General features: G+C 44.9%; 2 protein-coding genes across 3 annotated transcripts in view; one reads left to right on the top strand and one right to left on the bottom strand.

The window, feature by feature from the left end:
- The window catches only part of SEMA6C (semaphorin 6C), a 118,490-nt gene extending 113,034 nt beyond the window's left edge, over positions 1-5,456 (top strand). The window contains exon 19 of one of the 2 annotated variants that reach the window (XM_030188436.1): positions 1,840-5,456. In XM_030188436.1, coding sequence (XP_030044296.1) covers positions 1,840-3,092 — 1,253 coding nt within the window. In that variant the 3' untranslated portion in view covers positions 3,093-5,456. The remainder of the gene's footprint in view (positions 1-1,839) is intronic. The other variant, XM_030188438.1, reaches the window with a different exon arrangement.
- Positions 1-27,678, bottom strand: part of TNFAIP8L2 (TNF alpha induced protein 8 like 2) — a 359,688-nt gene that overhangs the window by 318,200 nt on the left and 13,810 nt on the right. The gene's annotated exons all lie outside the window — the stretch shown is intronic.

Here is a 27,678-nt window from a genome sequence, read left to right on the forward strand (position 1 = left end):
TTGGGTTGCTTCCTTTTTTACTTTTCCATTACCTATACACGCTAACAATGACCTCGGCCTCCCAACCCTCCCTCCAACTGGCATTGCTCTTTCGCTAGCTGAGGCTGACACTAACTCTATGTGCTGGGCAGGTGTGGGGCCTTGAGCATCTGTGCGTTCTCAAGGTCTGCCAACTCCTGCCCTCTCCGAACTCTTAACCCTCCCAAAATATAGCGTTAGCATCAGAACCATAAGAGCAATGCCAGTCATTGTAGGGAGGTGAGGCAGAGAATAGAAGTGCTGGTCATTAGGGGAGGGGGGAACAGAAGTGCAGCTCATTGGGGGACGGGGAACAGAAGTGCCGGTCATTGGGGGGGGGGGGGGGGGGTAAACAGAAGTGTTGGTCATCACGGTGGGGAATATTAGTGTCGGTCATCAGGGTGGGGAACAGAAGTGCCAGTCAACGGGGGGACGGAGAGGAGTGAAATGCCAGCAACCGCAAGGAGGAAAAGGAGGAGTGAAATGCAGGTAACCCATCAGGGAGGGTGGGAGGAAGAATCAGAGACTCAAATATAAATGAGGTCCCCATTTCTAGGCCCAAATATCTGAGTTTATATTGGAGTCTATATGGTATCTAGGAAAGTTTAGTTTGTTGAGCTGAATAATCTAGGTAAGGTGTATGCAGAAAGCTACAGAGAGTTGCAGGTCTTTTTAAGATCCAGAGTTTCTGAAAATGATGCCTGAGAGCGTAGGAGCCAACTTTTTAAGTGTGTGTTTGGGGGGGGGGGGGGGTGCTAAATTCAACAAAGTTTACCCTTCCCTGGATACAGTGAAGTTTTTCCAATATTGTGGGTGCCCACTATACTCACTGAGCTGGCCCCTATTCTTGACAGACACTTTGGGGAAGTTATCAACTTTGGGGGGACATGTTACTTTATTGTTAAGCTATTAGTAACTGCAGTGTGTTCTCGCTATTCACACGTTCGGCGGTCTTTGCAATTTCACTTATCCGCAGCAACGTGCTTTGAGACCACTATTTGCTATTCACGCCGCTTCGTTCACATATTTGCAGATAGGCGTGTTTCAAAACACCTTCTTTGCCTTCACTTTTGCTTTTCTCGTTTTGGTGTTTGCTTCAGGGAATGGCCATCAAGCGTCTAGGGAATGAGTTACAAGCTACCAATCCTATATGGTTTTCCAAAGCGGGAACCTAACCCCGTAACTCCCGTAGAGTTTATTATTCGCTATCTGCGGTTTTTTTTAGAAACACAGGTAAACCTGGAACCAAACCCCTATTTTCCCATAGGGACAATGGTTCAATATTCATGATATCGCAGTTCACAAAGTTTTCCAAGAATCATACCATCTTGAATAGCGAGAACGCACTGTAGGTCTTATTTATAAAATGGGACCTGTGCTAAAATAGCCAAAGTAAGTGGCATCTTAATGGTAGGCCATGTTGATAACTACACCCCTTTGCTAATATAAATTCTCAGAACGAGTCAAGACCAGGCAACCATCTGAACAATTCATTTCATGTTAAAAGTTAAAGGACAGGAACTTTTACAATGGAGGTGATAAGATTAGGGGGGGTAGTTCCCCTGCAGATTCAATCAGTGGAACTTCTACAGAGGGGTCTAAGAACAGGGTGGATATGTTCTCAACAACCAAAGGCATGACTGGAAGCAAAGATCTACGAGGAGTGCTTAGCATGCTCATTAGAGAACAGAACGTGATGGATGAACGCCTTTGTTCAGTGTTGTGTCTTGCTGCGATGTCATGAACGAGGTGATAAATGATAGAACCCTTTCCCACCCACATCTTGTTTTAATTGCATTTGCTTTCTCTGTTATTTTTCAGGCGTAAGGCAGGATGCCGAGACTAAAGAAGCAACTAAGAGCGTCCATTTCACATTCCTCATTGGCTGCGTCTTCGTAGCCTTTGTCCTTGGTGCGTTCTTCTCTGGGCTGTTTGTTTCCTGCTACTGCAACCATATGTTTCAGAAAAGCAAACACATGAACAAGGACCCAGAGTCCAGTATCCAGCGGCCTCTTTCCCTGAAAAGCTTGGCAAAGATGAATGGACTTCTGGACACTCAAACCAAGGATGGCATGTTGGAGGCATCCTCTCCAAAGCTCTATACAACGCTGCTGCTCAGCGAAAGAGAACAACTGACTGGAATGACCAAAGTTGGGATGAAAGAACATCCAGAGTTGTCGGGCTTGCCTACACCTGAGTCAACACCAGAGCTGCCAATGAAGAACATGAAGGCCATCAAGAACCAGTGGGAAAAGAATCAAAACTTCAACAATGCCAAAGAGACCCAGCTCAGGAGTCCCGTCTTCCACAGCCCTTCATCAAACTCCCAGGTTTTTCAATTCTCCAGTTCAATGGTCCTCCCAAGTAGTATCCATGGATATGACCCACCTCTTACCAGCTACTTAGAAGAAAAGAAAGTACCAAACTCAGAGCATGTACTAATTCGTCACTCCCAATGTTATCTGCCAAAGGGGGTCGAGGTAACCACACTGGATGAGCTTTTAAAACACCTCCACGAAACCAGTGGGTCTCCAAGAAAAATGACAGGCAGTATTCCCATCAACCAGCAAGTCCTGAGCCCTCATTCTCCCATGTCATTTGATAACAGAGTTCAGCCAAAAATTCCAGATACTGAAAACGCACCATACTACAGCTCTTCCACGCTCCCCAGGGACAGCCTACCCCGTAGGCTGGATATTCCACCCGATGTACCCCGTCAGTCCTGCATGGAAAAGCAACTGAGACATCCATCCCAAAGACATTCTCTGTCCTCTGCACAGAAGCTTATCAACATTGGCCCAAGTGCAGCAATGCTCTCAAGGCAACACAGCTTAAGCCAGGCCACCAGGCAACACCCAGCCCCTGCACTGCTGACACGGATGCATTCAACTGGTACATCTGTGCCCTTGGAAGCACACAATATCTTTCTATCAAGGCAACACAGCTATACTGAACAAACCCCTTTGCCACGAAATGGCATTAAGAGAACCACCTCTTTGAGACCAGATATGCCACCTACACCAGTGTTTATGCCATCTTCTCCAGTGAAAGTCGCCAACCCATTCAACTACTAAACAGGCTGGCTTTGCTGCTCTAAGAAAGAAAAGCTCAAGCCACTGAATTCTCCTGTTCGAGGCTAAAGTAGTCTTCAAAGCAGTGTTTTGCTCAAGAAGTTGGGGGAATATAGTTACGTTAGGCCAAAAGCACTTAAAAATATAACGGTCACAACCTAAGAAAAGAAGGTGGCTTCATATAATGAAGGTGCTAGGTCTGATAACTTCAGCCCATTTACCTGGTCAAACATGAGCAATGTGGGGGTGACTGCAACATCGTGAGCCAAAACAATCGAGCACAGGGAAGAGTGGGGGAGCAAAGAAGCAGTCCGTCGCCAAGGAGTCCTCCAGGCGCCAACACCTCAACAGCAGTAGCAGCTGCTGAGGCAAGATAGGACCGAATGTGTGTCTGTTCACCCCTTGCATCAGCAAAGACACAACAATGTTGCTTGTAAGGAATGTATTCATAGCTCACTTATCTTTTATTGTTTGAAGGGTGGAGACCACAAGATCAAAAATATTGAAAGAAAAGACGTCAAGTTATTGTTGACATTTGCAGTAGGATGGGGAGCAGGTCACATGTCCTCAAACAAGTGTTCATGTTTTGCCACCTCTGATGTTCCTGTTGGCCAACTTCTTCCTGATTCTACTGAGCCTAAGTCTGTTCATCAGTGCACTGATGGAATCCACAGCTGTTAATTTATTGTAACTGTACTTATTTCTTGTGAAAAGTAAGACTCTGCTGGAAACAGCTTCTAAGTTAGACTCCTACTCAATAATGTAGCCGGGTGTCCGCCCCTCCCTCTTGACCATGGGGAAGGGGGCCAATTTGTAAGGCTGGCGGACTTCCCCAAAATGAAGTGAACTGTGTTGAATTTATGCCTGGCCTGGCAGACTCTGTCCTCACTTGGTATCCAAGGGGGGAGACCATGGACAGGGGACGGAGAGGACAACCTTGCTTCTGCAAACAAGTGGTCTGGGACAATGAAAACACATCCAAAAGGAAATGATCTTTCGAAGAGTTTATGTATGTGTATGTATATATGTGTATAAATATATATATATACTTATATATATATGTACAGAGAGAGAGAGACATGGATTGATTTTGCAATATAACTCCATATAAAAGGAGGAAATAAATCCTACTGTGTAGGTTGAAGCAAACTCACCTGTAGAAAGAGTCTTGTAAATGTGAATATAATCAGACTACGGCCAGGGGTGATCTGAAAGGAGAGCTGTTGCCTACAGTTGTGCACGGCAAAGTGGAAGAGTCCCTCTTATGTTTAGGGCAGGGCCATCCCATGTCATGATCAGATCTTAGAAAGAGGTCCACATGTCTTTGAATTATGATGAAAGAGTCCATGACAATCTAGTAGTTTGAGAATGTCCTTTTGTAGTAGATGATGGCAGATAGACATCCATTCTTTCATCCCATCTGCCCTGTTATTCCAGTCCACAGTACCAGAAATTCATCTGCTTGAAGGATACGTCTCCTTATCTCAGGCAAGATGTTACAGTCTTCATTCATTCATTAATCCTTTCACTCATCCTTTTCCAAACACACCCAGAATGGGGTACAAATGGTCCCTCCATGCTACAAAGAGAAGCATACAAGACCCATATTCCCTCCGCCCCAATTAAAGTCAGCTTCAAATGAGGGGGGGGGATCTCTCTGCATTAATTGGATTGAAATGCTGACATTTGAGGGAGGCAAGAGAGGAGAAAGAACACTTGAATATTGTCCAAAGATGATCGATAGCATAAGGGTCCAGACAGCTCACCATCGAATAATTCCGAACATTGGTCCATTGAAAGATCTCACATCCTGCATAGGATGCCGTCTTTTTGGACTGTGCAGGTCTTTATCTGCCGATGTTTACCTTTACCATGTCTTCTGTATGGCCTGTGTGATTGTTAAGACTTAGCAGTTGTATATTAAGGTATTAAGCATCATTTAGAAAATACTGCTCTATGCTTTTGCCACCTCAGGAGCCTAGTCTGAATCAAGGGCAGCTCCCTGAAGAATTATTTCTTTTAACAAAAAAAAATAGCGATAATAATAATTACAGTGTCACAAGGCCCAGCAAGATGACTGAGGAAAATCACAACGCCTGGTTGGGGGTGGCATTGCATTTCTGCTCTGCGATACCCCATGATCCCTCTGGAAATTCAAGAATCACTTTCCACACAAAGGACACATGGGGAACTTATTCAGCCATTTACAGAGAGGATTATTTTCTGAAGGATCTAAGCTGGATAACTACGTAAATTACCCGACTAGATGGCACTGATTGAAAATGATGCCCTTTCATTTCACGATTGTGCCCTTTAAACCAAGAATAAAAAGAGGGGCTCCTGGAGAGGGGTGGGACGGGGGGAGGGTTAGTTTTGGGGATAAACAGCACACATAGAATTGAATTTTCAAATGATGGGGGGGGGGGGAGGTTGAAACATTTATGTACTTTCAATGTGGGCTACTGCCAGATTTCCCCCAGAAAAGATAATTAAAAGAGGTGGTGAGTTGAAAAAAGAGGGGGTGGGAGAAAAAAGCACAAGGAAAGAAGCAGATTATAAGCAACAGACCAATCAGCCATCTTGAATATTTGAATTAAAGATATCAATATCTATAGCTCTTGTCATAAGATTTCAAGTGAATTGACCGAACCAACAGTGCGTGTGCATTATTTCAAAACTAACCTTATCAACACTGCGATGTAGTAAATACATAATATTTGATCTCCGAGAACAGGAAAATTTTTGGATTTAGCTCACGCCTTTTTCAGTAGCAGCTCAGGGTGAGTTATATTCAAGCACAGTAGATATTTCCCTGTCTCTAGAGGGTTTACAGTCTACAATTGTACCCGAGGGATTGAAGGGTTATGTATCTTGTCCAAGATCACAAGGGGCCGCAGTGGGATTTGAACTGGGCTTTTCTGGTTCTCAGTGAAGCCCTGGTAGTTTAGCTTTCTGAGTACTTCAAATGCCCCTTTTCTTGAGCTTTGGATACCACACCAGCACCTGAGTTTTTATGTCTGGAGATCATTTATATTCTGTGAATGCTACCTCCCCTGTCTGAAGCTACTTTTTGATTTTAAGGTAACACTGTCAGAAAGCCCACCCCAGCCCCTTTGCTACTGGTCCCTGACTTTTCTCAGGGACCCCCCGCCCACCCCCATCACCTTTGTTGCTGGTCCTTGACTTTTCTCAGAGACCTCCACCTCCACCCCCAGCCCCTTTGCTTCTGGTTCCTGACTTTTCTCAGGGACCCCCCGCCCACCCCATCACCTTTGTTGCTGGTCCTTGACTTTTCTCAGAGACCTCCACCTCCAGCCCCTTTGCTTCTGGTTCCTGACTTTTCTCAGGGGACCCCCCCCCCCCCCACCCCCATCACCTTTGTTGCTGGTCCTTGACTTTTCTCAGAGACCTCCACCTCCACCCCCTTTGCTTCTGGTTCCTGAACTTTCTCAGAGATCCCCACCCACAGCCCCTTTGCTTCTGGATCCTGACTTTATTCAAATACCTCCACCCCCAGCCCCTTTACTTCTGGTTCCTGACTTTTCTTAAAGACCCCCCACCCCGAGCCCCTTCTGGTTCCTGACTTTTCTTAAAGACCCCCATCCCCTTTACTTCTGGACCCTGAGCTATTTTAGACACCCCCCCAATCCTCTACTGCTGGTTGTAAACCTGGGCATGCAACTTTATAGAATTAGGGCGTTAGTGGTTGAATATCATCATTTACACACGTTACACGTCTGATCGGCATCACCCTTATAATACCCCAAATCCCGCCCCCTTTGTGGATGGATAATTCTGGCCATATAATGCTTGATCAACAGCAACAGAAGAACAAACTCCACACTTCATAATGCAAACACAACACAGTGGAGCACCACAACTCTTTAATCGATATCTTCAAGGAAACACATGACTGAACATGAGCCATGTCAAGTCGATATGATTCCTTGAAGATATTGACTAACGAGTTGAGGTGCACCATTCACAGTTTGTCGCTTCACTATGGTGGGTTTGCATATAACACCTGATACATCCAAAGGTTTGTGCTCAACCCCTGTGAATTACAAAAAAACCCACTTATGCAGCTGGTACCACTGCCAACTACTTAAGAGCTTTTTGAATATCTACTAGAATGAATATGGCATGGCCATGGAGGAAAAGATGCTCCTGCTCTTGAGTATATAAACCATATTTCATGCCAAGTTCATTGTCGGGAAGGACTTCCTGCCTAGAATGACCTGCATCAGGCACCAGCTCCTGCTAGAGTACCCAGGGGCTGTAGGATTGTAAATAGCTGTACATATCTCCATGACCTGTAAACCTATTTTTTATTCTGCCTTTGTTTGTACTTGTCCCTATTTTGCTTTCTACGAGAGCTCTAGGTTTTAAAACTGTATATGAAAATGACACATTTTTTTAAATGTTATTAAAAAGAATTAAGCAATGACACAATGATGGCTCTAGAAAGGTTATTTTCTTTAGAGTACGCAGATTGGATGTGGCAGTTAGGTTGCATTGGCGATGAGTCATCTTCGTTCAGTTTTAAGGCTCTGTACCCCCAGAATCAGAGAATTCCCTTCCCCAAGATACTTGGAGAGAAGAGAGAGTGGAGTTGGATGGATCATGAAACATCTTTCTTAGCTCTTCCTTTTCCTGAATAATACCCTTCAGGGTGTCTGCTTGTTGGGAGAAGACATTTTGGCATCTCTTCTATCCCTGAGTATTCCCAATATTATGTATCACACCCCTGTCAGGAGTATGGAGAGCACAGATTCTGTTCTATAGGAACATCATGGGGAAAAATTCTTTTGGAATAAAGCCCTGTATTTCCCCGAACCAAAGAGCATAATTAATGCCCTGAGAAGGTTGCTGTGGCCTTCTGAGTTGGGAGAGATAGAAGCAAGCAGATGTTCTTTTCCCCAATACAACAGATCTTATATATTGCCAAACTCCTCTTTCCAGGGTTCAGTGTGGCTTACAAAATTATATAATAAAACAGCAAATAACAATACATTGAACAATTAAAACCCATCACATATCACCCTTCGGAAACAAAAAATTTTAAATTTCTTTCTAAAATTTAGTTATTATCCAACTAATAACAAAGGGTAGTGAATTCCATAAGGAAGCTCCCAAAACAGAAACTATTGAATTTAATATCTTCTAAAACCAAATTTTGTTATAAAAAGGCAGAGATAAAACCAATTGTTCTCACAATCGATCAGATCGGCCGATAAGTAATGATACGATATTGATCAGCAATTCAAATGTAGAACCATATCAAATTTGAAAAAACAAGCAAGCAGCTTTAAACTTAATTCTTTCAGCTATTTGATAAGGCATGACGAAACACTACTATATCTATTCAGTTTAAAAATCAGTCTCACTTCTGTGTTCTGTATTAGTTGCAATTTCTCCTGGTATAAAAAATACAAAAAAAAAACAAAACATTACAATAATCTAAATGCGGCACGATTAACATTTGGACCCAGCAATGCCAAAGCTTGCTGATTAAAGAATTGTCTAATCGTAAGTGACTCATTTTAAACAAAGTTTATTTTTCCCCATTACTGATTAATATGGGAAGAAAAAAATAATGAGGAATCAAAGAACACCCATAATACTAGCTTCAGTTCTGGAGGCTGTATCTTGTTAAGGATGTAAAAAGAATTGAAGCGGTGCAAAGAAAAGCTACGAGAATGGTATGGGATTTGCGTTACAAGACCTTTGAGGAGAGACTTGCGGATGTGAACATGTACACTCTGGAGGAAAGGAGAAACGGGTGATATGATACAGACGTTCAAATATTTGAAAGGTATTAATCTGCAAACGAACCTTTTCCGGAGATGCGAAGGCAGTAGAATGAGAGGACATGAAATGAGATTGAAGGGGTGCAGACTCAAGAAAAATGTCAGGAAGTATTTTTTCACAGAGAGAGTAGTGGATGCTTGGAATGCCCTCCCGCGGGAGGTAGTGGAAACGAAAACGGTAACGGAATTCAAACAGGCGTGGGATAAACATAAAGGAATCCTGCTCAGAAGGAATGGATCCTAAGGAGCTTAGACGAGATTGGGTGGCAAAGCCGGTGGCGGGAGACGGAGATGGTGCTGGGCAGACTTATACGGTCTGTGCCAGGGCTGGTGGTTGGGAGGCGGGGATAGTGCTGGGCAGACTTATACGGTCTGTGCCCGGAAAAGGACAGGTAAAAATCAAGATAAGGTATACACAAAAAGTAGCACATGTGAGTTTATCTTGTTGGGCAGACTGGATGGACCGCGCAGGTCTTTTTCTGCCGTCATCTACTATCTTACTATGTTACTATAACACTAGCTTCAGATTCTACCACAAAAAAAAAATGTCAGTCCCTATTTGTTTTGCAAAGCCATCTTGAGAAAGCAGCCAACCAAGCTGATGACAAACTCAAGTTGACTGCTCCCTACTGCCTTTCTATAGGGCAATAGTTTTTACATCATCCTCTTTTCAATCACATGGTCTCCTCAGAGCTAATCAGATGTTCAGGTTGACTTCATCAATAGAAATGTGTGTATTATACCTCCATATATTTGTAGGTAAGGAGGAAGGAGATTGGAAAGGAGCCATGAGAAATATTAGCTCGGTCTTCTAAGCAAGGACATCCGGCAAGGTCAAACGAAGAAAGCTTTACTCATTTTGACACTGTTGTTTACAGAAGGGTGGGAAGCCAGAGATTTAGGAAATTGCTTTCACAACATTAGGTTCTGGGTGGTTTGCCAATCCCATTACAAGATGATATAGAGCACTTAGCAGAAGACTGATGACACTCAAGGGATCAACTTGAAATTACTTCTTAAGACCAAACATTTAAAAAAAACGGTCGGATTATGCAATTTCACGGGCTGCTGTGTGGCTACCAGAAAAGCACAGAACCAAAGATTTGTTAATGATGTTATAGGCTACTATAAGCTTGTTAGAAGTCGTAGGATGACAGCAACCACCCCTCTCTTCAAGAGGTCCTTAAAGAGCGTGCCTTATATGCAGTGAACCTTCTCACTCCCGAGCTATTGCATTTGGAAAATCCCAGAGAACTGATCCTGCTTCCATCTCTCTGAATCTTCATCCCTGCATTTCTAAGATGTGCCAAAGTCTGAGATCTACCCATATAGCTTTGCAGCAGCAGCAGCAGCAGCACCTCAATCCAGCCATGCAGTGCTCAAGCAGATCGAATGGTTTCTTTTACACCTTTATCCCAGTGCTTCTCAAGTGTCTCCCAGAGGCACACCTAACTTGCTAGTTTTCAGGATAACCACAGTGAAGATACATGAGCTAGATTTGCATGCATGGGAGACTCAGTGCATGCAAATCTCTCTCATGCATATTCATAGTGGCTATCCTGAAGACCAGACTGGCTAGGTGAGCCTCCAGGAGAGGGCTTATTCAGTTGTAATAACTATTATTGAATTTTACACTACAAGTCTCTGTCCTTAGCTGGCTGTGGACTAGGTTCATCTGCTGAAAATTCAAACCTTTTCATAGCTTTCCTCCCTCCTTCACACCCCTCCCCCCTTATTCTCCCTGTTTCAGTGGTAGAAATGCTGGTGTTTCTGAGGTCTCATGGCAAACGTTCTCACCCAGTTTTTGTTTTCTTTCTTTCTTGAGTTATTTAGATTTTGCTCACACCTTTTTCAGTAGTAGCTCAAGGTGAGTTACATTCAGGTACTCTGGATATTTCTCTGTCCCAGGAGGACTCACAATCTAAGTTTGTATCTGAGGCAATGGAGGGTTAGGTGGCTTGCCCAAGATCACAAGGAGCAGCAGTGGGATTTGAACCGGCCACCTCTGGATTGAAAGACCGGTGCTCTAACCACTAGGCGACTCCTCCACTCCACTTCTTTATGTAGTGAAGAGTGTTCAGACTCTTCATTGCCCCTCATCTCCCCTCCAGTCTCTGTGCTGCCTGGTTAGTAGCTAGAAGGCAAAGGTGCGTCTGTCTGGGTTGCCATCATGGAAGCTTGAAACCCCTGTAGCATCGCCCACACATACCTGTGCCATGTAACACTAACATGAAGAGTTCTTGGCCCCCATTTACGTGGACTGCACAGAATCAATCAGTTGGTTGTCCCCATTTCCTCTGGATGTGCCTTTGCTTTTTAACTCTCTTCTGAAAGGGAATGGGACTTGATATACTACATTCAAAGCTATATTCAGGTACTTATTTTGTACCAGGGGCAATGGAGGGTTAAGTGACTTGCCCAGAGTCACAAGGAGCTGCAGTGGGAATCGAACCCAGTTCCCCAGGATCAAAGTCCACTGCACTAACCACTAGGCTACTCCTCCACTCCATGCTAATGGGATTTGATATATGCCTGTTCTGTGGTACAATCAAAGTGGCTTACATTTAATAGATGCAGGCTCACAATCTTTGAACCTAGGGCAATGAAGGGTTAAGTGACAGTGGGAATCGAACCTACATTCAGCACTCATCAGAAAACCCTCAGACAAACATTCTCCTGTTGCCCTATCCATTTGTATCTTTACCTCATCCAGTGACTGTGTAGGATGGAGAGAGTGGGGAGGTAAGACAGAAAACAAAATCAGGAAATCATCCATTTGTAAATCAAGTAGAGCAGAGCAGGTAAGATGTTGTACAGAACTGGTCAGGGCCAGCCCAAGGATATCTAACACCCTAAGCAAATCTTTGGCTGTGTGCTGCCCCGCTCCCATTATTCAGAATCTTCTCTACCTTTTTTCCCAACCTTGTAGTCCAATGTCTCCCCTTCCCGTGAACACCTCCAACATAGTCCAGCATATCCCCTTCCTTTCCACTGCCTGTCCCCCCATAGTCCAGCAGCTCCCCTTCCTTTCCTTTACCCTAACTCTGTAGTCCAGGATCTCTCCTTCCTTTCTTTTGCCCTCCTATATAGTCCAGCATCTTTTCTTCCTTTCCATTGCCCTCCCCCACATAGTCCAGCATCTCTCCTCTTTACTGCCCTGCCTATTGTTCAGCATCTTTCCTCCCCTTTCCTTCCATTGGCCTCCACGTAGTCCAGCATCTCTTCTTCTCTTCCCTTGTCCCCCCATTCCTTTCCTTTATAAACTCTTAAGTCCAGCATCTCTTCTTCCCTTCCCCTGCCTATAGTCTTGCATTTCCCCTTCCCTTGCCCTGCCTATAGTCCAGCATCTCCCCTTCCCTTGACCTCTCCCATATTCCAGCATCTCCCCTTCCATTCCCTTTCTCCATTCCTGTAGTCTAGCATCTCTCCTTCCTATCCCCCCCCCCCCCCAGGTGCCCAAAATCCCCTTTCCCTTCCCTATCCCATACCTATTCAGTCTCATCTTTCCTTCCCTACTGCCAATCCTGTATTGAGAATCTCCCCCCTCTTCCCTCCCCCGCCTGTGCCACCACTTCGTAGGCTAACGCTGCAAGAGGATTCAGCATCAGTGCAGGGTCTTTCAGCACAGGCCTGTGCTCAAGTGCTGTCATGCCCCTCCATCCTCAGACAGAGGACTTCCTGTTGGGAGGGGGAGGGAGAGGGACTTGGCAGAGCTTGAGTGCACACCTCTACTGAAAGATCCTTCTTGCAGCTTTAGCCCGGGAAGAGGTAGGATGGCAGCAGTGGAAGTGGCAGGAAAAAAAGAAAGAGAGGGGGAGATGCTAGACACAGTATGATGGTAGGGAAGGGGAGATGAGATGATGCTCTCCCATCATTCCCCCTCCCCCAAATGCAATGCCCTAGGCAGACACCTAATCTACCTAGTGGCAGGACCAGTCCTGGAACTAACTACAATAAGTACATAAGTAATGCCATACTGGGAAAAGACCAAGGGTCCATCGAGCCCAGCATCTTGTCCACGACAGCGGCCAATCCAGGCCAAGGGCACCTGGCAAGCTTCCCAAACGTACAGACATTCTGTACATGTTATTCCTGGGATTTTGGATTTTTCCAAGTCCGTTTAGTAGCGGTTTATGGACTTGTCCTTTAGGAAACCGTCCGACCCCTTCTTAAACTCTGCTAAGCTAACCGCCTTCACCACATTTCCCGGCAATGAATTCCAGAGTTTAATTACACGTTGGGTGAAGAAAAATTTTCTCCGATTTGTTTTAAATTTACTACACTGTAGTTTCATCGCATGCCCCTAGTCCTAGTATTTTTGGAAAGCGTGAACAGACGCTTCACATCCACCTGTTCCACTCTACTCATTATTTTATATACCTCTATCATGTCTCCCCTCAGCCGTCTCTTCTCCAAGCTGTATAGCCCTAGCCTCCTTAGTCTTTCTTCATAGGGAAGTCGTCCCATCCCCGCTATCATTTTAGTCGCCCTTCGCTGCACCTTTTCCAATTCTACTATATCTTTCTTGAGATGCGGCGACCAGAATTGAACACAATGATTGTCTGCTCTTCTCCATATCTGATTCAGTTTAGCATAAGAACTCCTTGGTGAACTGGACAGTTCCCAAGCCAGAATCTGCCCACCTGCTCTTTAGAACTGGAAGCCAGACTAATAGGGTGCCTTTAACAGGGTGCATTTTTTATAGCTTTTTTAAGGCACCATATTTCTTTCTTTTAACTATTTTTCCCTTGACAAATTTGCAATGCCAGCATCCAGTCTATCATCCCACTAATCTGCGAAGCTCCTTGTCCCTTAGATCACAACCAGCGTTAAGAAAGTGCCTGACAGCCGTAAGGATGTGACTAATCAGAAAAAAAGAAATTCATCACATGCATTCATCTTGTTGACAGCAGCAGAAAGTTAGCTAGAAGGAATCCATGCTAAAAACGGTAAGAGCAAATGTTATTTTAATCAAGGAATGCAACACACGCGTTCCAGTCAATCATGGAAGGCACTCAGAGGAAAGAGGAGCATCCCTATCATGGCTGATGGGCCAGTGTCTACCCTTAAATGACCACCTGGCCATGGGCCATTAGGAAAAGTGAGCTAGCCCTGGCGGGCAATTTGTTTTACATAAATGTTGAACTGGACTTTTCCACTGGCACACCCCAGAGAAGACTCTGTGCATGGCCTATACTTAGGAAAAAGTACAAAACAGGCATGTTAATTCCTCAAGCCAGCAGCTGCTATTGCCCATCCAGTACTCATGCACTTCTCCGCCCTGTCTCTCTCCAGCAGCCAATCATGTTTTCTCGGTGTGCCATGACAGGAGTTGAGCAGCAGCCGTCCATCCCAAAGCATGCTGGGACTTGTAGGCTCATCTTCCTTATTAATTTGCTGAACTCCACTGTGGCCTGCAACTTTTTATAGATAGTGCAAATATCTCAGCGTGTACGAAGCTGGCACAATGCCCTCGATTGGAAGACGACCAAAGCAGCCTCACTTTAAAAACATATGAGGGGAATTAAGCTGCCTGAGAGCAATGGTGAATATGAGGAAACACGCAGAATACTGGACTAAAATGCAGGTTTAAAGTTTCTAGTCTCACGTTTGCTTTAGATTTTAAGTATGTAGAAAATAAGTCCCTTCAGCCCCCCCCCCCCCCTTTCTCTTTTTCCCTCCATTCTACCTCTAACATGCTTCCCCCACCCCCCTTGGCATGGTGCACAGTATTATGGTTGGGGGGGTGGGGAAGGCAGGGATAACCCCCTCATCCTTTAGGATTTGGAAACTGAAAGGAAGACAGAACAGTCTTTAGGCCAGAGAGGGGCCTGGTGCAGTTATTAAATGCTGAACGTTCCATGGTCTCTGCAATCACCACAATTTATCACCTACATAATCTCTAAACAGCCGGGCCCGTTAATGGAAGAGGTGGGGCCCAAACACCCCCAACTCCATCTAGCCCCTTCCTCCTGCTGCCAGTCCAGGTTCATGGGTTTGTGGCATGATTATTACTGGCCTCCTCCTGCTGTGATGATTGGTGTGATCAGAACATTCACCACTGCCTAAAGATGGTCTTGAAGGAAGACGTCAACGACTAATGCGAGCAGTGCTGTTGGCATTACAGATCCCTTCCAGCTCAACCTTTGTCCTTTGGTTCCTAAATATTGAATGCTTTTTAACTGGGCTACAGGCAACATCTCTTTTAGGAAATGTTGTCCAGCCTCCTGCTTGCTTGATTGATACATCATGTAGCAGTTCCCAGGGCTTGTAGGTGGTATATTAATATTAATAATAACAATGATGATAATAATAACATGCACATCCTCCTAACGTGTGCAGCATAGCAATACCTCATGCAGTTAGAGACTCCCCTCCTTTGTCATTTGGACGTTATAGAAGAAGTATTACTGAAAGGACAGAAAATAACTGGAAAAGATCATTTCATTCATCCATTTACTTATCTGTTACACATTTGGCTTCTCATTGTGGAAGTTGTGTCCTCTGCTTGTACACTGTATTATACTCCACACGACAGACACACGGAATAGACGTGTGCATCCTCCCGCACATGTGATGTATCATACAGGAGATACAGTATGTGCGTGCAAAATATCATTCAGCAGACACAGGGAACAGACGTGTGAATCCTTCTGCATGCGTGATATATCATTCAGGAGATACAGGTATGAGCGATACCTCATTCAGCGGATACACGGAACAGACACAGCCAATACACAGAAAAAACACATATTAAAGAGACAAAACAACCTCTGTTACCTGACCCACAAAGAAGACATATTTTTAGCGTCTCGGCATTAAGACATCTGATGGGGTAAGCATTTTGCACCATCTGTGCTGAGTAATAAACTCGACCTTATAGCACCTTGGCTATCCACTAATAAAATGCTCTTGAATCCAAATAGGCTCTCCATTGCTCATCCTTGGTCTCCACATTAAAGATATTGGGTGCCCGCCTAGATGACCAATTTAGCTTTCAAGCCTAAATTACATCTGGATTACAGCGCTGTGTCAATAGATTATGACAAATTAGATCAGTGAGACATTTATTCCTTCCAGCAGTGGAGGAAACATTTGTTCATGCATTAGTAATTAGCAACTTAGACTACTGTAACGTCATATCAAAGCCTTAGGGCCTCTGGTATCCATCGTCTTCAGTCAGTTCAGAAGTTTGCTATTAAGTTCATCAAGGGACAAAGAAATATGACCACGTGACCCCACTTTTGCGAGAAGCTCACTGGCTGCCAATCACACATCGAATAACATATAAAATTTGACTCTAGGTTTATAGAATCTTTCATGCTAACCTTCCTGTTTCAACTACTGCAACTCTCCGATCAAGTCATCAGGTCCTACTCAACATACCAACCTTTAGACAGATCAAACTCGAGTATACCAGGAAAAAATTCTTTAGTGTGGCGGGCACTGATCTTTGGATCTTTGGGGGGGGGGGGGGGGGGGGGGAGGCAGGATGCAGCACCGCTATAATCATATTCTTTTCGTCTCTGCTTCCCTATCCAAATGGAATTCCTTTCATTACTTTTATTGATTACTAGTAAAAAAAGGCCCGTTTCTGACACAAATGAAATGGGCTCCCCTGCAGCCACCCATGTCCAGCGACCCTCCTCTGGACATGGATCAGCTGTGAGGCACGGTTTTTTTTCCCGGGTTCTGAAGTTGACATCATAATGGCTACGGTGATGTCAGCCTGATCTACGGAGCCTAGCAGACCAACTCGGAAGGCGACACGGTCCCAGGCAGCAAGACAGAACGTTGGAGGTGAGAATTATTATATAGGATATGGATATTTATATGTGTAAACCGCTCAGATAGATTTGATGGGTGGCATATCTGAAACGTCTTCCCCAGTAAGGGGATATTTTAAAGGTTTTCCATTTGTAAAGGCTGTGGTCATTTATGAAACTGATGAAGAAACGACCTTTTGCTGCATGTAACAAGAGCAGTATCCCCCAAGGAAGCCTATCTAGGTGAAACGGGTCCCCTTTGGGAAGTTGACAATTGGAAGCCCGAGTTAAGTGCTTTTTTTCGTACATGCTGTGTCATTATATTTGGTAAGTTAAAGAAAAGCCGGTTAATAGTGACTGAATTGAATATTGGATTTACAGCCTTGAAAGGGTTGAATGTTCAATTAGAATAACTAATATTAAAGAAGTAAACACACAATTGAAAATGTTTGGGGGAGGTTTGTTAGCCAATGATTGGTCTTAGTCAAGAGGTGCCTTGGCTTTTGAAAACACAAGTGGGTTATGCCCAGTGGTGTGCTGGAGCAGGCTCTCACAGGCTCGCAAGAGCCGGTTGTTAAGTTTTTAAGAATTTTGGGAGCCGGTTGTTAAAGTAGGGCCCTCCATGGCTACTTTAACAACTGGCTGCCAAAATGTGGGCTTGGGCCCCCTGCTGAATTCTCTTTTACTTTGCTGGTGGGGATGCTGAGCACTGCCAGCCAAGTAAATAGACTGCTGCTGTTCCCCGCTCCTTGTTTCCAGCTCTGAGCAGCAGGCTGGGTCTTCTCCAGCATCTGTGAGAAGTTTCAGCATGCTGCTCAGAGCAAGACATTGGGAGTGGTGGCAGTCCATTTATTGGCTGCCAGCAAAGGTATGCCTAGTGTGCCCGCTCGGAGGGAGGGAGGAGAGAGAGGCAAGTGTTCCTCCCCCCGCCACCCTTGGCCCTTCCAACTGCAGAGCTGGCTATGTCCGGAGAAAGAGCCTGTTGTTAAAAATTTACCAGCACACCCCTGGTTATGCCCAGGCCAATGGCAAATTTCCTTTGACTGCTGAGGCTTTTTTCCTCCCTTTTAAACTAAAAAAAAAAAAAAATTTCAAATGCACACATAAGAAAGTGTTTGAAAAAAAAGTGTTGCATTTTGTATAACAATTTTTGATTTTTAGTAGCACTAATTTTGTGGAACAGTTTGCTTTTTTAACATTTCCCCATGGTACACAGTGTACGTACATTTAACAACAACATGCTACATACTTATACATGTGTTGCCTGCAGGCATAGGTTACAAAATGCAGAAGTCTACGTGTAGAATTCATGCACGCTCTTACAGCTGATAAGAAGCATTTGGACACTACAGGACCCAGTCCTGGGAGAGGGGTAGAGTAACGGTTAGAACAGCAGCCTGAGAACCGAAGAGCCCAATTCAAATCCCACTGCAGCTCCTTGTGACTCTGGGCAAAGTCACTTAACCACAGATTGCCTCTAGGGACAGAAAAATGCCTACTGTACCTCTCCAATGGCTTTCAGGCAATATACAGGAAATAAAAATCACAGCACATAGGCACCTATGTTACCTTTATAAAATAAACACCTCATATAGATATGCCGCTATAAAATGAAGACCCCAAAACAGATTTTAATGAATACAGTAACTTTGCACCATGTTTGCGAAAATGCTCGCATAAATAAAGCCTCAACGTTCTCCCCACAGACTTCCCTGTAAATCCGTCCTCTTCTGCCCCAGAGCGGCAATTTTGTTCATTACTAGGGTTGTACTGCCACCTAGTGGCCATGCACTTGACATTTCTAGAAAAGGATGTACAAAAAGCACAGCCAGAAAATGTTCATTTCCTATCGCTTCCCACGTCGTTTCTGGGAATGTTTGTTTTATTCATTTTCCATTTGGCCAGCAAAGGCAATGACTGTAGACTCGTTTGAAAGAGGACGTGCCATGTGCAAAGACGGTGCTGTTTGTGTATATGTATGGTGGGTGACCTCTTTGCAAATAGTGTCCAATCTCTTGAAAGCGTGGCAAAAGATAAAACATTAACTTTGATAATGACATGGGATATGTTGGGGGTGTTTTTCCATATTGTTGGAAATGAATGCCCATCTCTTACTATACAGATCGCGTCTTGTGAATCTGGTACTTTTCACCTGTGTTTCCGATCTGACGAAGAAGGGCAACCTTCGAAAGCTAATCAAGAAATGTATTAAGTTATGTCCAATAAAAAAGGTATCATCTTATTTTCTTTTCCATGTTTTATTTTGTTTGATTTCTATTGATAACCTTAAGAGTGGACTAACACGGCTACCACACACCTGTGTTGATAAATTTAATGCAGATGGGAAAAATCTGAGGGAAGCTGTTGCAAAATGTACAAAAGAAAAAAAAAGTGACCCATGACGACTGATGCTGTTAGACATTGACCCATGGATTCTAAAAAGGTCACCATGTTTGAGCACAGATCCCAGATCCGTGCACAAAATAATTAATGATCCATTAGCAATCGATTATTGATATTAACTGGCACTAATTAGAACTTACGCATGGATCTGACTATGCGTTATTCTCTAACACTGTGTAACCAAGGGGGCATAGGCAGGGCAGGGGAGGAGCATTCCCCAAATCTAGGCACAGTGTTATAGAAAGGGGTCATTTATTGCCCAACTGTCATTAGTTGCAGGCCAGCATTTACACCAGGATTCAGCAGCTGTAAGTCCTTGGGTGCAGGAATCCACACTAAGCACTATTCCTTTATTCAAGGTTTTATATGCTGCCCTAGGGCAAAAGCCTTCAGAGTGCTTTACAATTGCAGGAAAGTCAGAGAACAATAAGTCAAACAGGAAGAGAAGAGGAAACAGGAGAAGTAGGTGTGGGAGAAAGAAAGAAAGAAAGAAAGAAAGAAAGAAAGAAAGAAAGAAAGAAAGAAAGAAAGAAAGAAAGAAAGAAAGAAAGAAGAAAGAAAGAAAGAAAGAAAGAAAGAAAGAAAGAAAGAAAGAAAGAAAGAAAGAAAGAAAGAAAGAAAGAAAGAAAGAAAGAAAGAAAGAAAGAAAGAAAGAAAGAAACTCCATTCTATAAAAGTTGCTTAGCGTGAAGTGACTTTAATAGAATTGGTCCTTAGCGTAGATCTTAACAGTAAGGAAAGGGATGGGATTTGATATACCTCCTGTCTGTGGTTACAATCAAAGTGCTTTACATGTTATATACAGGTACTTATTTTGTACCTGGGGCAGTGGCGTAGAAAGGGGGGGCGGGAGGGGCGGTCCACCCCGGGTGCATGCGCTCGGGGGTGCCAGCCCCGCTGGTTCCCTGCTCCCTCTGCACTTCCGGGGCAGAGAGAGCAGGGAACCAGCGGGGCCGACGCAGCTCCGAGTGACGGGCGGATCGGCCCTCCCGCAGGTAAGAATGCGGTCCGGGGGGGTTGCGCCGCAGAGGGGGGGTCGCGCAGCAGCGACCCGCCCCGGGTGCCATTAGCCCTTGCTACGGCACTGACCTGGGGCAATGGAGGCTTACGTGACTTGCCCAGGGTCACAGGGAGCTGCATTGAGAACTGAACCTGGTTCCCCTGGTTCTCAGGCCACTGTGCTAACCACTAAGCTACTCCCCTACTTGGAGTGTCATTTACTAAATCTGGCCCTGGATATTCTATTGGGATCTTTCATTATTTTCATGCTTAATGGTAGGTAAGAGGAAAGTACGGTGCAGATGTTATCCTTCTGACTTCTCGACCCTGGATCTGATGAACAGACACATACTGGTGGCTTTGTATTCATTCAACTGTTTGGAGCTCAGGGTATGGTTGAGCTCCAGCGAAAGGATGCTCTCACCTCATCTGGATCACCAAAAGGGCAGCGAGCAACCTTCTGGCTCCAGAGAAACAGCAGGGAGGTAGAGGTAAGAGCATTAGAACATCATTTTGGTTGGAGGGATGAAACAAAGCAATTGCCAGCCCCAGCCCCCAAGCTCTCTATTGCCATGGCCCCAGCGGTCCTCACCGTTCTGCAGCCTATGGGTAGAGGCACCACAGGAGCCATGTTGAATTAATCAGAGGAGGGGGTAGTTGGAGAGTTGGAGAGACAGATGACTGAGGAAACCAAGCATGATATTCGAGCTGCTAATGCCCAGAGAATTTGAGATTTGTTGAGGTTAATACAGGCAGCTCCTTTACTAACAGCAGTGACACTACCCAGAGGAGTGAGACAAGATTTAGTGCATATGAAGCCTGCTCTTACAAGGTCAGCCACTTTGGAGGTCTGTTGTGACCCAGAATGAGTGGTGTGTGTGATTTATCCCAGCAAACAGTTGTCAAGTTGGAAGACCACAAGAAGATGGGCCATTTGAGCGTTCCGATGACTATCCTGTAGACCCAGGTGGGACATCTACCAGCAGTAAACACATCCTTTTAAAAGCAGGCCCTTGAGTACTCAGGAATTTTGAACTGTTAAAAATCGTCCTGGAGTGATGTCCAGATAACAGTCAAGCTGTACCCGAATCAAATGCCATAAGCTTGTTGAAAAGTCAAGGTGTGGAACTTTTTTAAACGTACATCGACAACGTGCTGAAGACCGATTCAAAATTGTATTAAATTCCGCCTGCAGTGAGAATAAACAGTGAAGGGAGACCTCAAAAGGGTTTTGATAACTGGTAGTTTGCACCTGTCTGCACTTTTGAAGTCTTCATAGGTGATGTCGTTGCAAGTAGAGCGTTCTGTTGGTCTCTTTTCCTTTCCAAACTTATTGTAAACAAAAAGAGATTCCTCTGGGGAACAGAGAGGTGATAATATTCCTTGATATGGCCCAACAGCCGTAGAGAAAATCCTTCCTTAACCAGCAAACTGCTACAGTGCCGGCTTCTTGTTCCTTGAAGTTCCTCCGCAAATGTTTGATCGCTTTTTAGGGTAATAAGTTCAGAGGGTTTGGTCTCAGCTGGAGGATTTTATTGTGGGATAATTAAACGTACGGTTTTTGGGTAATGTTGGGGGTGGGATGGGATGAGGTCCTAATATAACTCTTCTAAATTGTGGGCTTGGAAACAGACGTGGGGATTTGTTCTCATTCTTTTTATGGTACCTGGACAACATGGCCCCAAACAAAAAAAGAACCCGACATAATAGCCCCTGACATAACAGCCACTGTCAAAACGGCCTGCCCACAATATAGCCCTTGACAAATTAGCCCCCCCCCCCCCCCCCCGACAAACGGGCCCGATCAGGCTGCCCAGAATATGGCACTGCATTTTTTTCCTAATAATCTTACCTTACCTAACAGGATATGGTTGGTAAGACTATGAAAGTGGAGGAGTGGCCTAGTGGTTAGGGTGGTGGACTCTGGTCCTGGGGAACTGAGTTCAATTCCCACTTCAGGCACAGGCAGCTCCTTGTGACTCTGGGCAAGTCACTTAACCCTCCATTGCCCAAGGTACAAATAAGTACCTGTATATGTAAGCCGCATTGAGCCTGCCATGAGTGGGAAAGCACAGGGTATAAATGTAACAAAAAAAATGACAATATTGGCATTTTTTAAAATTAGCATGTTGATGGAAGAATAGTTTCCTTAAACAGCAGAACAGATCATGAATACCAGTTGGTAGCGATAGAATTGTGTTTATTTATATGTTTTATACAATGCAATGCTGGTTGGAGCCTTTATCAGTGAAGATTTCACATCTTTTTTTGCAATGTCATTTTTTTCTAGGGGGACTATTTTGTCTAAGGCTGTTTTGTTGGGGCTTTTTTGTCAGGACTATGTCGTCGGGTGCCCCTTTTTATGTTGGTCTTTTGGAGGACGTCGAGAGGAAGTTTGGTTTATGCTAGGGCTGTACCCAAAAGTGCCCTGACTACATGATTCGTATTCAGTCGAACACTGATTTAAATTAGAATACGAATAATCCTACTGAAATAAACACTCGATCTCTGATTTAACGTTCCTTCTTGTATTAATTGTTATGTTAAAGCTCAAGGCCCATTATTCGGCCAAAGAGTAAAAGACATTATTCGGTACAGCTCTAGTTTATACTTTGCTAATCTTTTGAAACTTGCAAAACTTGGAAGTTAGTAATCCGCTGCAGTGAACTTAAGACAACACGACATGCTGGATTTGAACAGGCTGTGACTTTCTGCCCGATGGGTTCCGTACATTCGCTAATTGTGTGGCTCAGAATTTGGTACTGGAAGAGCAGAGCCTGCTAACATTTGCCATCCATCACATCCTGTAAGACCAGCCCAGGCAGCAGCCAGTTCTGTGCTTAGAGACAGAGATTTACTGAAGGACGCTGACTGTCATTTGTAAATCAGGAGAGTGAGAACAGAGAAATTTATATGTCTCTAGAGCCCTGGTCACACACTACTGCCTTCTAATGCTCTTCATTTATTATAATCTATGGTGAAACTAAGTTTGACAAGAACAAAATTGGCTTTTCCAAATTCTTAATTAGAACTATGCTGTCGCAGGACTCGGTGACATCACTCCTCCCACATCACAGGACTAGTGATATCACTCCTGTTGTTATAGGGTCAGCGACCTCACTCTGGTCTTCTCACAGACTCAGTGGCCTCACTGCTGTCCTATGCTCAGTGACATCAGCCATGTTCTGTTATAGCATCTCGGGGAAGGAAGGATGCTGTTATTTGCTAAACTTGTAAAGAAATCCCATTGCTCAGAAACAGCGGGTAGATTTCTCAGCACGAGGCTGTATGTGAGCAGAGCACTAAAGCCCAACATTATTCAGCAGGTGAATGCATAGTTTAGTGCATTCACTTGTCCAATCTATTGCCCGCGGGCCAGAATTTGAAAACAAAAATGAGGACCTGATAATGCCTTTGTGGGACAACTTCCCTGTGAGGAAAGGCTAAAGGGGGTGGGCTCTTCAGCTTGGAGAAAAGACGGCTGAGGGGAGATATGATAAAGGTCTATAAAATACGGGTGGACATGAATCGTTTGTTTACTCTTTCCAAAAATACTAGGACTAAGGGGCACGCAATGAAGCTACAAAGAATTGGAGAACATTTTTCTTCCCTCAACGTGTAATTAAACTCTGGCGTTCGTTGCCAGAGACTGTAGTAAAAGCAGTTAGCTTAGCGGGGTTAAAAAAAAGGTTTGGATGGCTTCCTAAAGGAGAAGTCCATAGACCATTATTAAAATGGACTTGGGGACAATCCACTGCTTATTTCTATGATAAGCAGCATAAAATGTATTGAACCTGGATTGGCCACTGTTGGAAACAGGATGCTGGGCTAGATGGACCTTCAGTCCATCCTCGTATGGCAACACTTATGTACTTATGTAATGTAGGCCACTAGTGTCAGTTGTGCACATAATTAATTTAATTAGCTGGTAACTGACTATATTTGGTGCTAATTAACAGTTACACATTTAACTGCCCTTAGTCGGGATTCTTACAAATTGTGCAAGGAGGGAGGGGGGAGGGCAGGGCCAGATTAAGTCCAACTGATGCCCCTCCGTCCTTCCACTGCTTAACTGACAAGACAGGAAGACTCAATAAGTGCTGAGAAATATCATTATAGTACGAGACAAAACACCATCTATATTTCTAATGATTAGAGAAACACTAAAATTCATGTCAAATAATGGGTGTGGCAGACGGCAGTGACAGAGTTGGGTTTAAAAACTCTACGATGCCCCTTTCTCTGGGTGCCCTAAGCACCTGCTTGTTCTGCTTAATGGTTGATCCAGGGCTGGGAGTGTGGACCTGGGAGAGAGGCACAGGTGGAGCCAGGGCTGTTGGTAGCATGTGGGTGGGTTACATCAGCCTTTGCACTAGCTAGACGCCCGCAACTGAAGTTATGGACTTACTCTAGGATTCTTTCATGACAATTAGGCTCATGATTGCCAATACAGAATTCACACTTAGCTACCACGCATCAGCCCCCATAATATCACTGAAAATCCATAGATATGGGTACTTCTATGTTTAGTGGTGTCCACTGAATTTAACCATGGAGTGTTAAATGGATTTTATTGCACTCACATCTTCAGCAACTGATTTTAACACCCCCTCCTGAGGTCTCACTGTGCTGAATGTACTCCATCTATGCTCTATTAGTCCCAGAACCAGGCCTGGAGCTGCTCACCATACATCAGTGGGTCCCAAACCGTCATGGTAACTCCACAGCTAGTCAGGCTTTAATGATAACCATAACGCATATGCATGAGAAATTTGCAGACAATAGAGCAGACTCACAATTAGAGCTGGGGATGAGGGAAAACTGTGCAGGACGCAAAGCCCCGTGGGGGAGGAGGGGCCTAAAATTGCTGAAATGCAAGTGTGGGTGGGTCAGTGGTACCTGAAAAGCCTGGAAGAAAGCTCCTTTCTTCCTCCCATTGAGTTGGGGAGAGAGAAGGGTGAGGACCTGGAGATCAGAGTGGAAAAGATGAAGGGAGAGAGGATCAGGGATGAAGGTAGGGGGGATAGAGAGAGCTCATATGCCTGCCTGTCCCAAGCTCTCTAGTCATCTCATACATAGCCCAGAGCCCCTCTCATCGCAGGATTTTTACAACATCGGTGAATCAAAGGACCAGTTCATTTTTAAGGCTGCACTGCTGGAGCAGTGACCAACGTGACAGAGGGAATTAAGAGTTACACCTCCCTACATGCACAGTGGCAAACTCCGGACCAGCCCAGCTACGTTGGAAGGAATCCGCTTGTTGCACTAAAGCAAGTTCTGCAAGAGCATTTCTCAGCCCCCCTCCCCCTCACTGCGCTTCAGGAAAACAGAAGGGGGACCATTGAGGGCTTTGCCTAGATGACTGTCCCTTCTCTTGCTATTTGCGATGCACCAGGCTCCCTTTAGCGAACCAGATCTGGAGAATTACTGACTGTTCAGCAGTAACACCACCACCAGCATCAAGGAAATCCCCGAACGCCACGTAAGAAGCCAGAGATGGGGGTTCCTGGTTCCGCCAGCCGTGGAGACAGCCTTTTGTCACCTGCGCAATGTACACTTGAGGCTTTGCCATTAACAAAGCAGCCGGCCAGAGTTTGAAGGGCCGCCCTGGGGACCCCTATCCTGGCAGACGGATGATGGCCATTTTTCAAGCATCGACTTGTCAAAAAGAGCATCTGAGTTGCCTCTGGGGTTGCTATAGCGACTGGTTGCCACTGGCAATCCAGACACGACTATGAAGCATCTGAACATCCCCGGGAGGAAAAACCTCTAGAGGCGAGAGCAGGGAGCTTTTGGGCTGAAAAGGGATCAGGTCCTTCGGTGCTTCACCCCTGGATCCAGCAAGGGTCCACTCAACAAAGAACTGATTCACCTACCAACAAGTAGACAAGTGCCCAGGTAATGGTGCTTATGCATTTCAAGGCAGCAAGAGCTGGGTTTGAAGCTTGGGGAAGGGTTGGTGATTACTAGGGAGACATTGTATATAGTTTGCTAGATTGTCAGTGCTGGGTCAGGGCAAGATTAGCAAGCTGCATGTCTCACCAGCTCTTTTACGTGTTTAATTGTGAGATGACACTTTCCTCTCTTAGGCAAGCCCGAGCCGAACAGGCAACAGCAGTATAAATCAGAGCAGTGGGATCGCCAGTTAGGAGTATCTGGATGCAGAGCACATCGCTGCTGTTGTACAGGAAGGAAGCAAGGAGCGACAGGGGGAACTGAACCTTGCAAACGGGTCTTCAACCTCCGCGTGAACACAGACATGGACACTGGAATATATGTAATAAGCAGGTCCTAGAAATGTGTACACAAATCGGATTACATGTGTAAGTATAACGTTACATGTAGATTGCATACGTGTGCTTCTCACATGCCCCTGTCAGTGGCTGTACCGTGCACACTGCTGTTTCTGCTTGTAGGTATGTAACTGGATTCTCTTTGGCAAAGCAGTCTACCTCCCAGTCATTCTAGTACTGCAGGGTGGAGCCCCTCGAACAGAAAGAGATGTGACTAGGAGACCTTTGAGCCTTACTGATTCAGGTGGGGCTGCTCTTTTTCCAGCACCCTTACCTGCATCCACTTATCTAAGGTCTTACTAGTGATTCAATTGATCTGTCTTTCTGGGGCCACAATAATTCCTATGAAAATTCTCTAAGCTGAACTAAATTTCAGAGGAGGAAAGGTGAAGCATGGATCTGCATCTATCCTCTTGAGAAAGAACTTAATCTGATAAAGGAGAGGTCGTTACTCCTCACCGGCCTCCCACTTAGCCATCTATCCCCCCTTCAATCTGTTCAGAACTCTGCCGCACGTCTTATATTCCGCCAGAACCGATATACTCACATCACCCCTCTCCTCAAGTCACTTCACTGGCTTCAGATCAGATACCGCATACAATTCAAGATTCTCCTCCTTACCTACAAATGCACCGGGTCTGCGGCTCCTCACTACCTCTCCTCCCTCATCTCCCCCTATGTTCCCACCCGTAATCTCCGCTCACAGGACAAATCCCTCCTCTCAGTTCCCTTCTCCACCACTGCCAACTCCAGGCTCCGCTCATTCTGCCTTGCCTCACCCTTTGCCTGGAACAATCTTCCTCAACCCCTACGCCAAGCTCCCTCCCTTCCCATTTTCAAATCTCTGCTTAAAACTCACCTCTTCAATGCTGCTTTCGGCACCTAACCTTTCGTGAAATATAGTATTCCCTATCAGACGGACTCTACACTTGTCTTTAGATTGTACACCTGTCTTTTAGATTGTAAGCTCCTTGAGCAGGGACTGTCCTTCCATGTTAAATTGTACAGTGCTGCGTAACCCTAGTAGTGCTTTAGAAATGTTAAGTAGTAGTAGTTTGCAAGACCACTATGAAATCCCTACACAAATATGCTTCTCTTTTCTAATTTTCTTCAAATCCCTACTCTAAGGGGCCTGGAAGGTAGTGCTTCTGCAGCGAGTAAGGGTGGTAACATTCAGAAGCCCAAAGACAGCTGGTAGAAAGTTCAGCCATCTTTGCACAGAAAGGGAGTCAGAGGGCCTCAGTGAACGACAGATGGAGATAACAGGGCGCCGTGCCACCTTGCCTCCACATCCACCCCCGAGCATGCGTCAGATGAC

The sequence above is a fragment of the Microcaecilia unicolor genome, chromosome 14 (genome assembly GCF_901765095.1).
Source record: "Microcaecilia unicolor chromosome 14, aMicUni1.1, whole genome shotgun sequence".
NCBI classification, from domain to species: domain Eukaryota; kingdom Metazoa; phylum Chordata; class Amphibia; order Gymnophiona; family Siphonopidae; genus Microcaecilia; species Microcaecilia unicolor.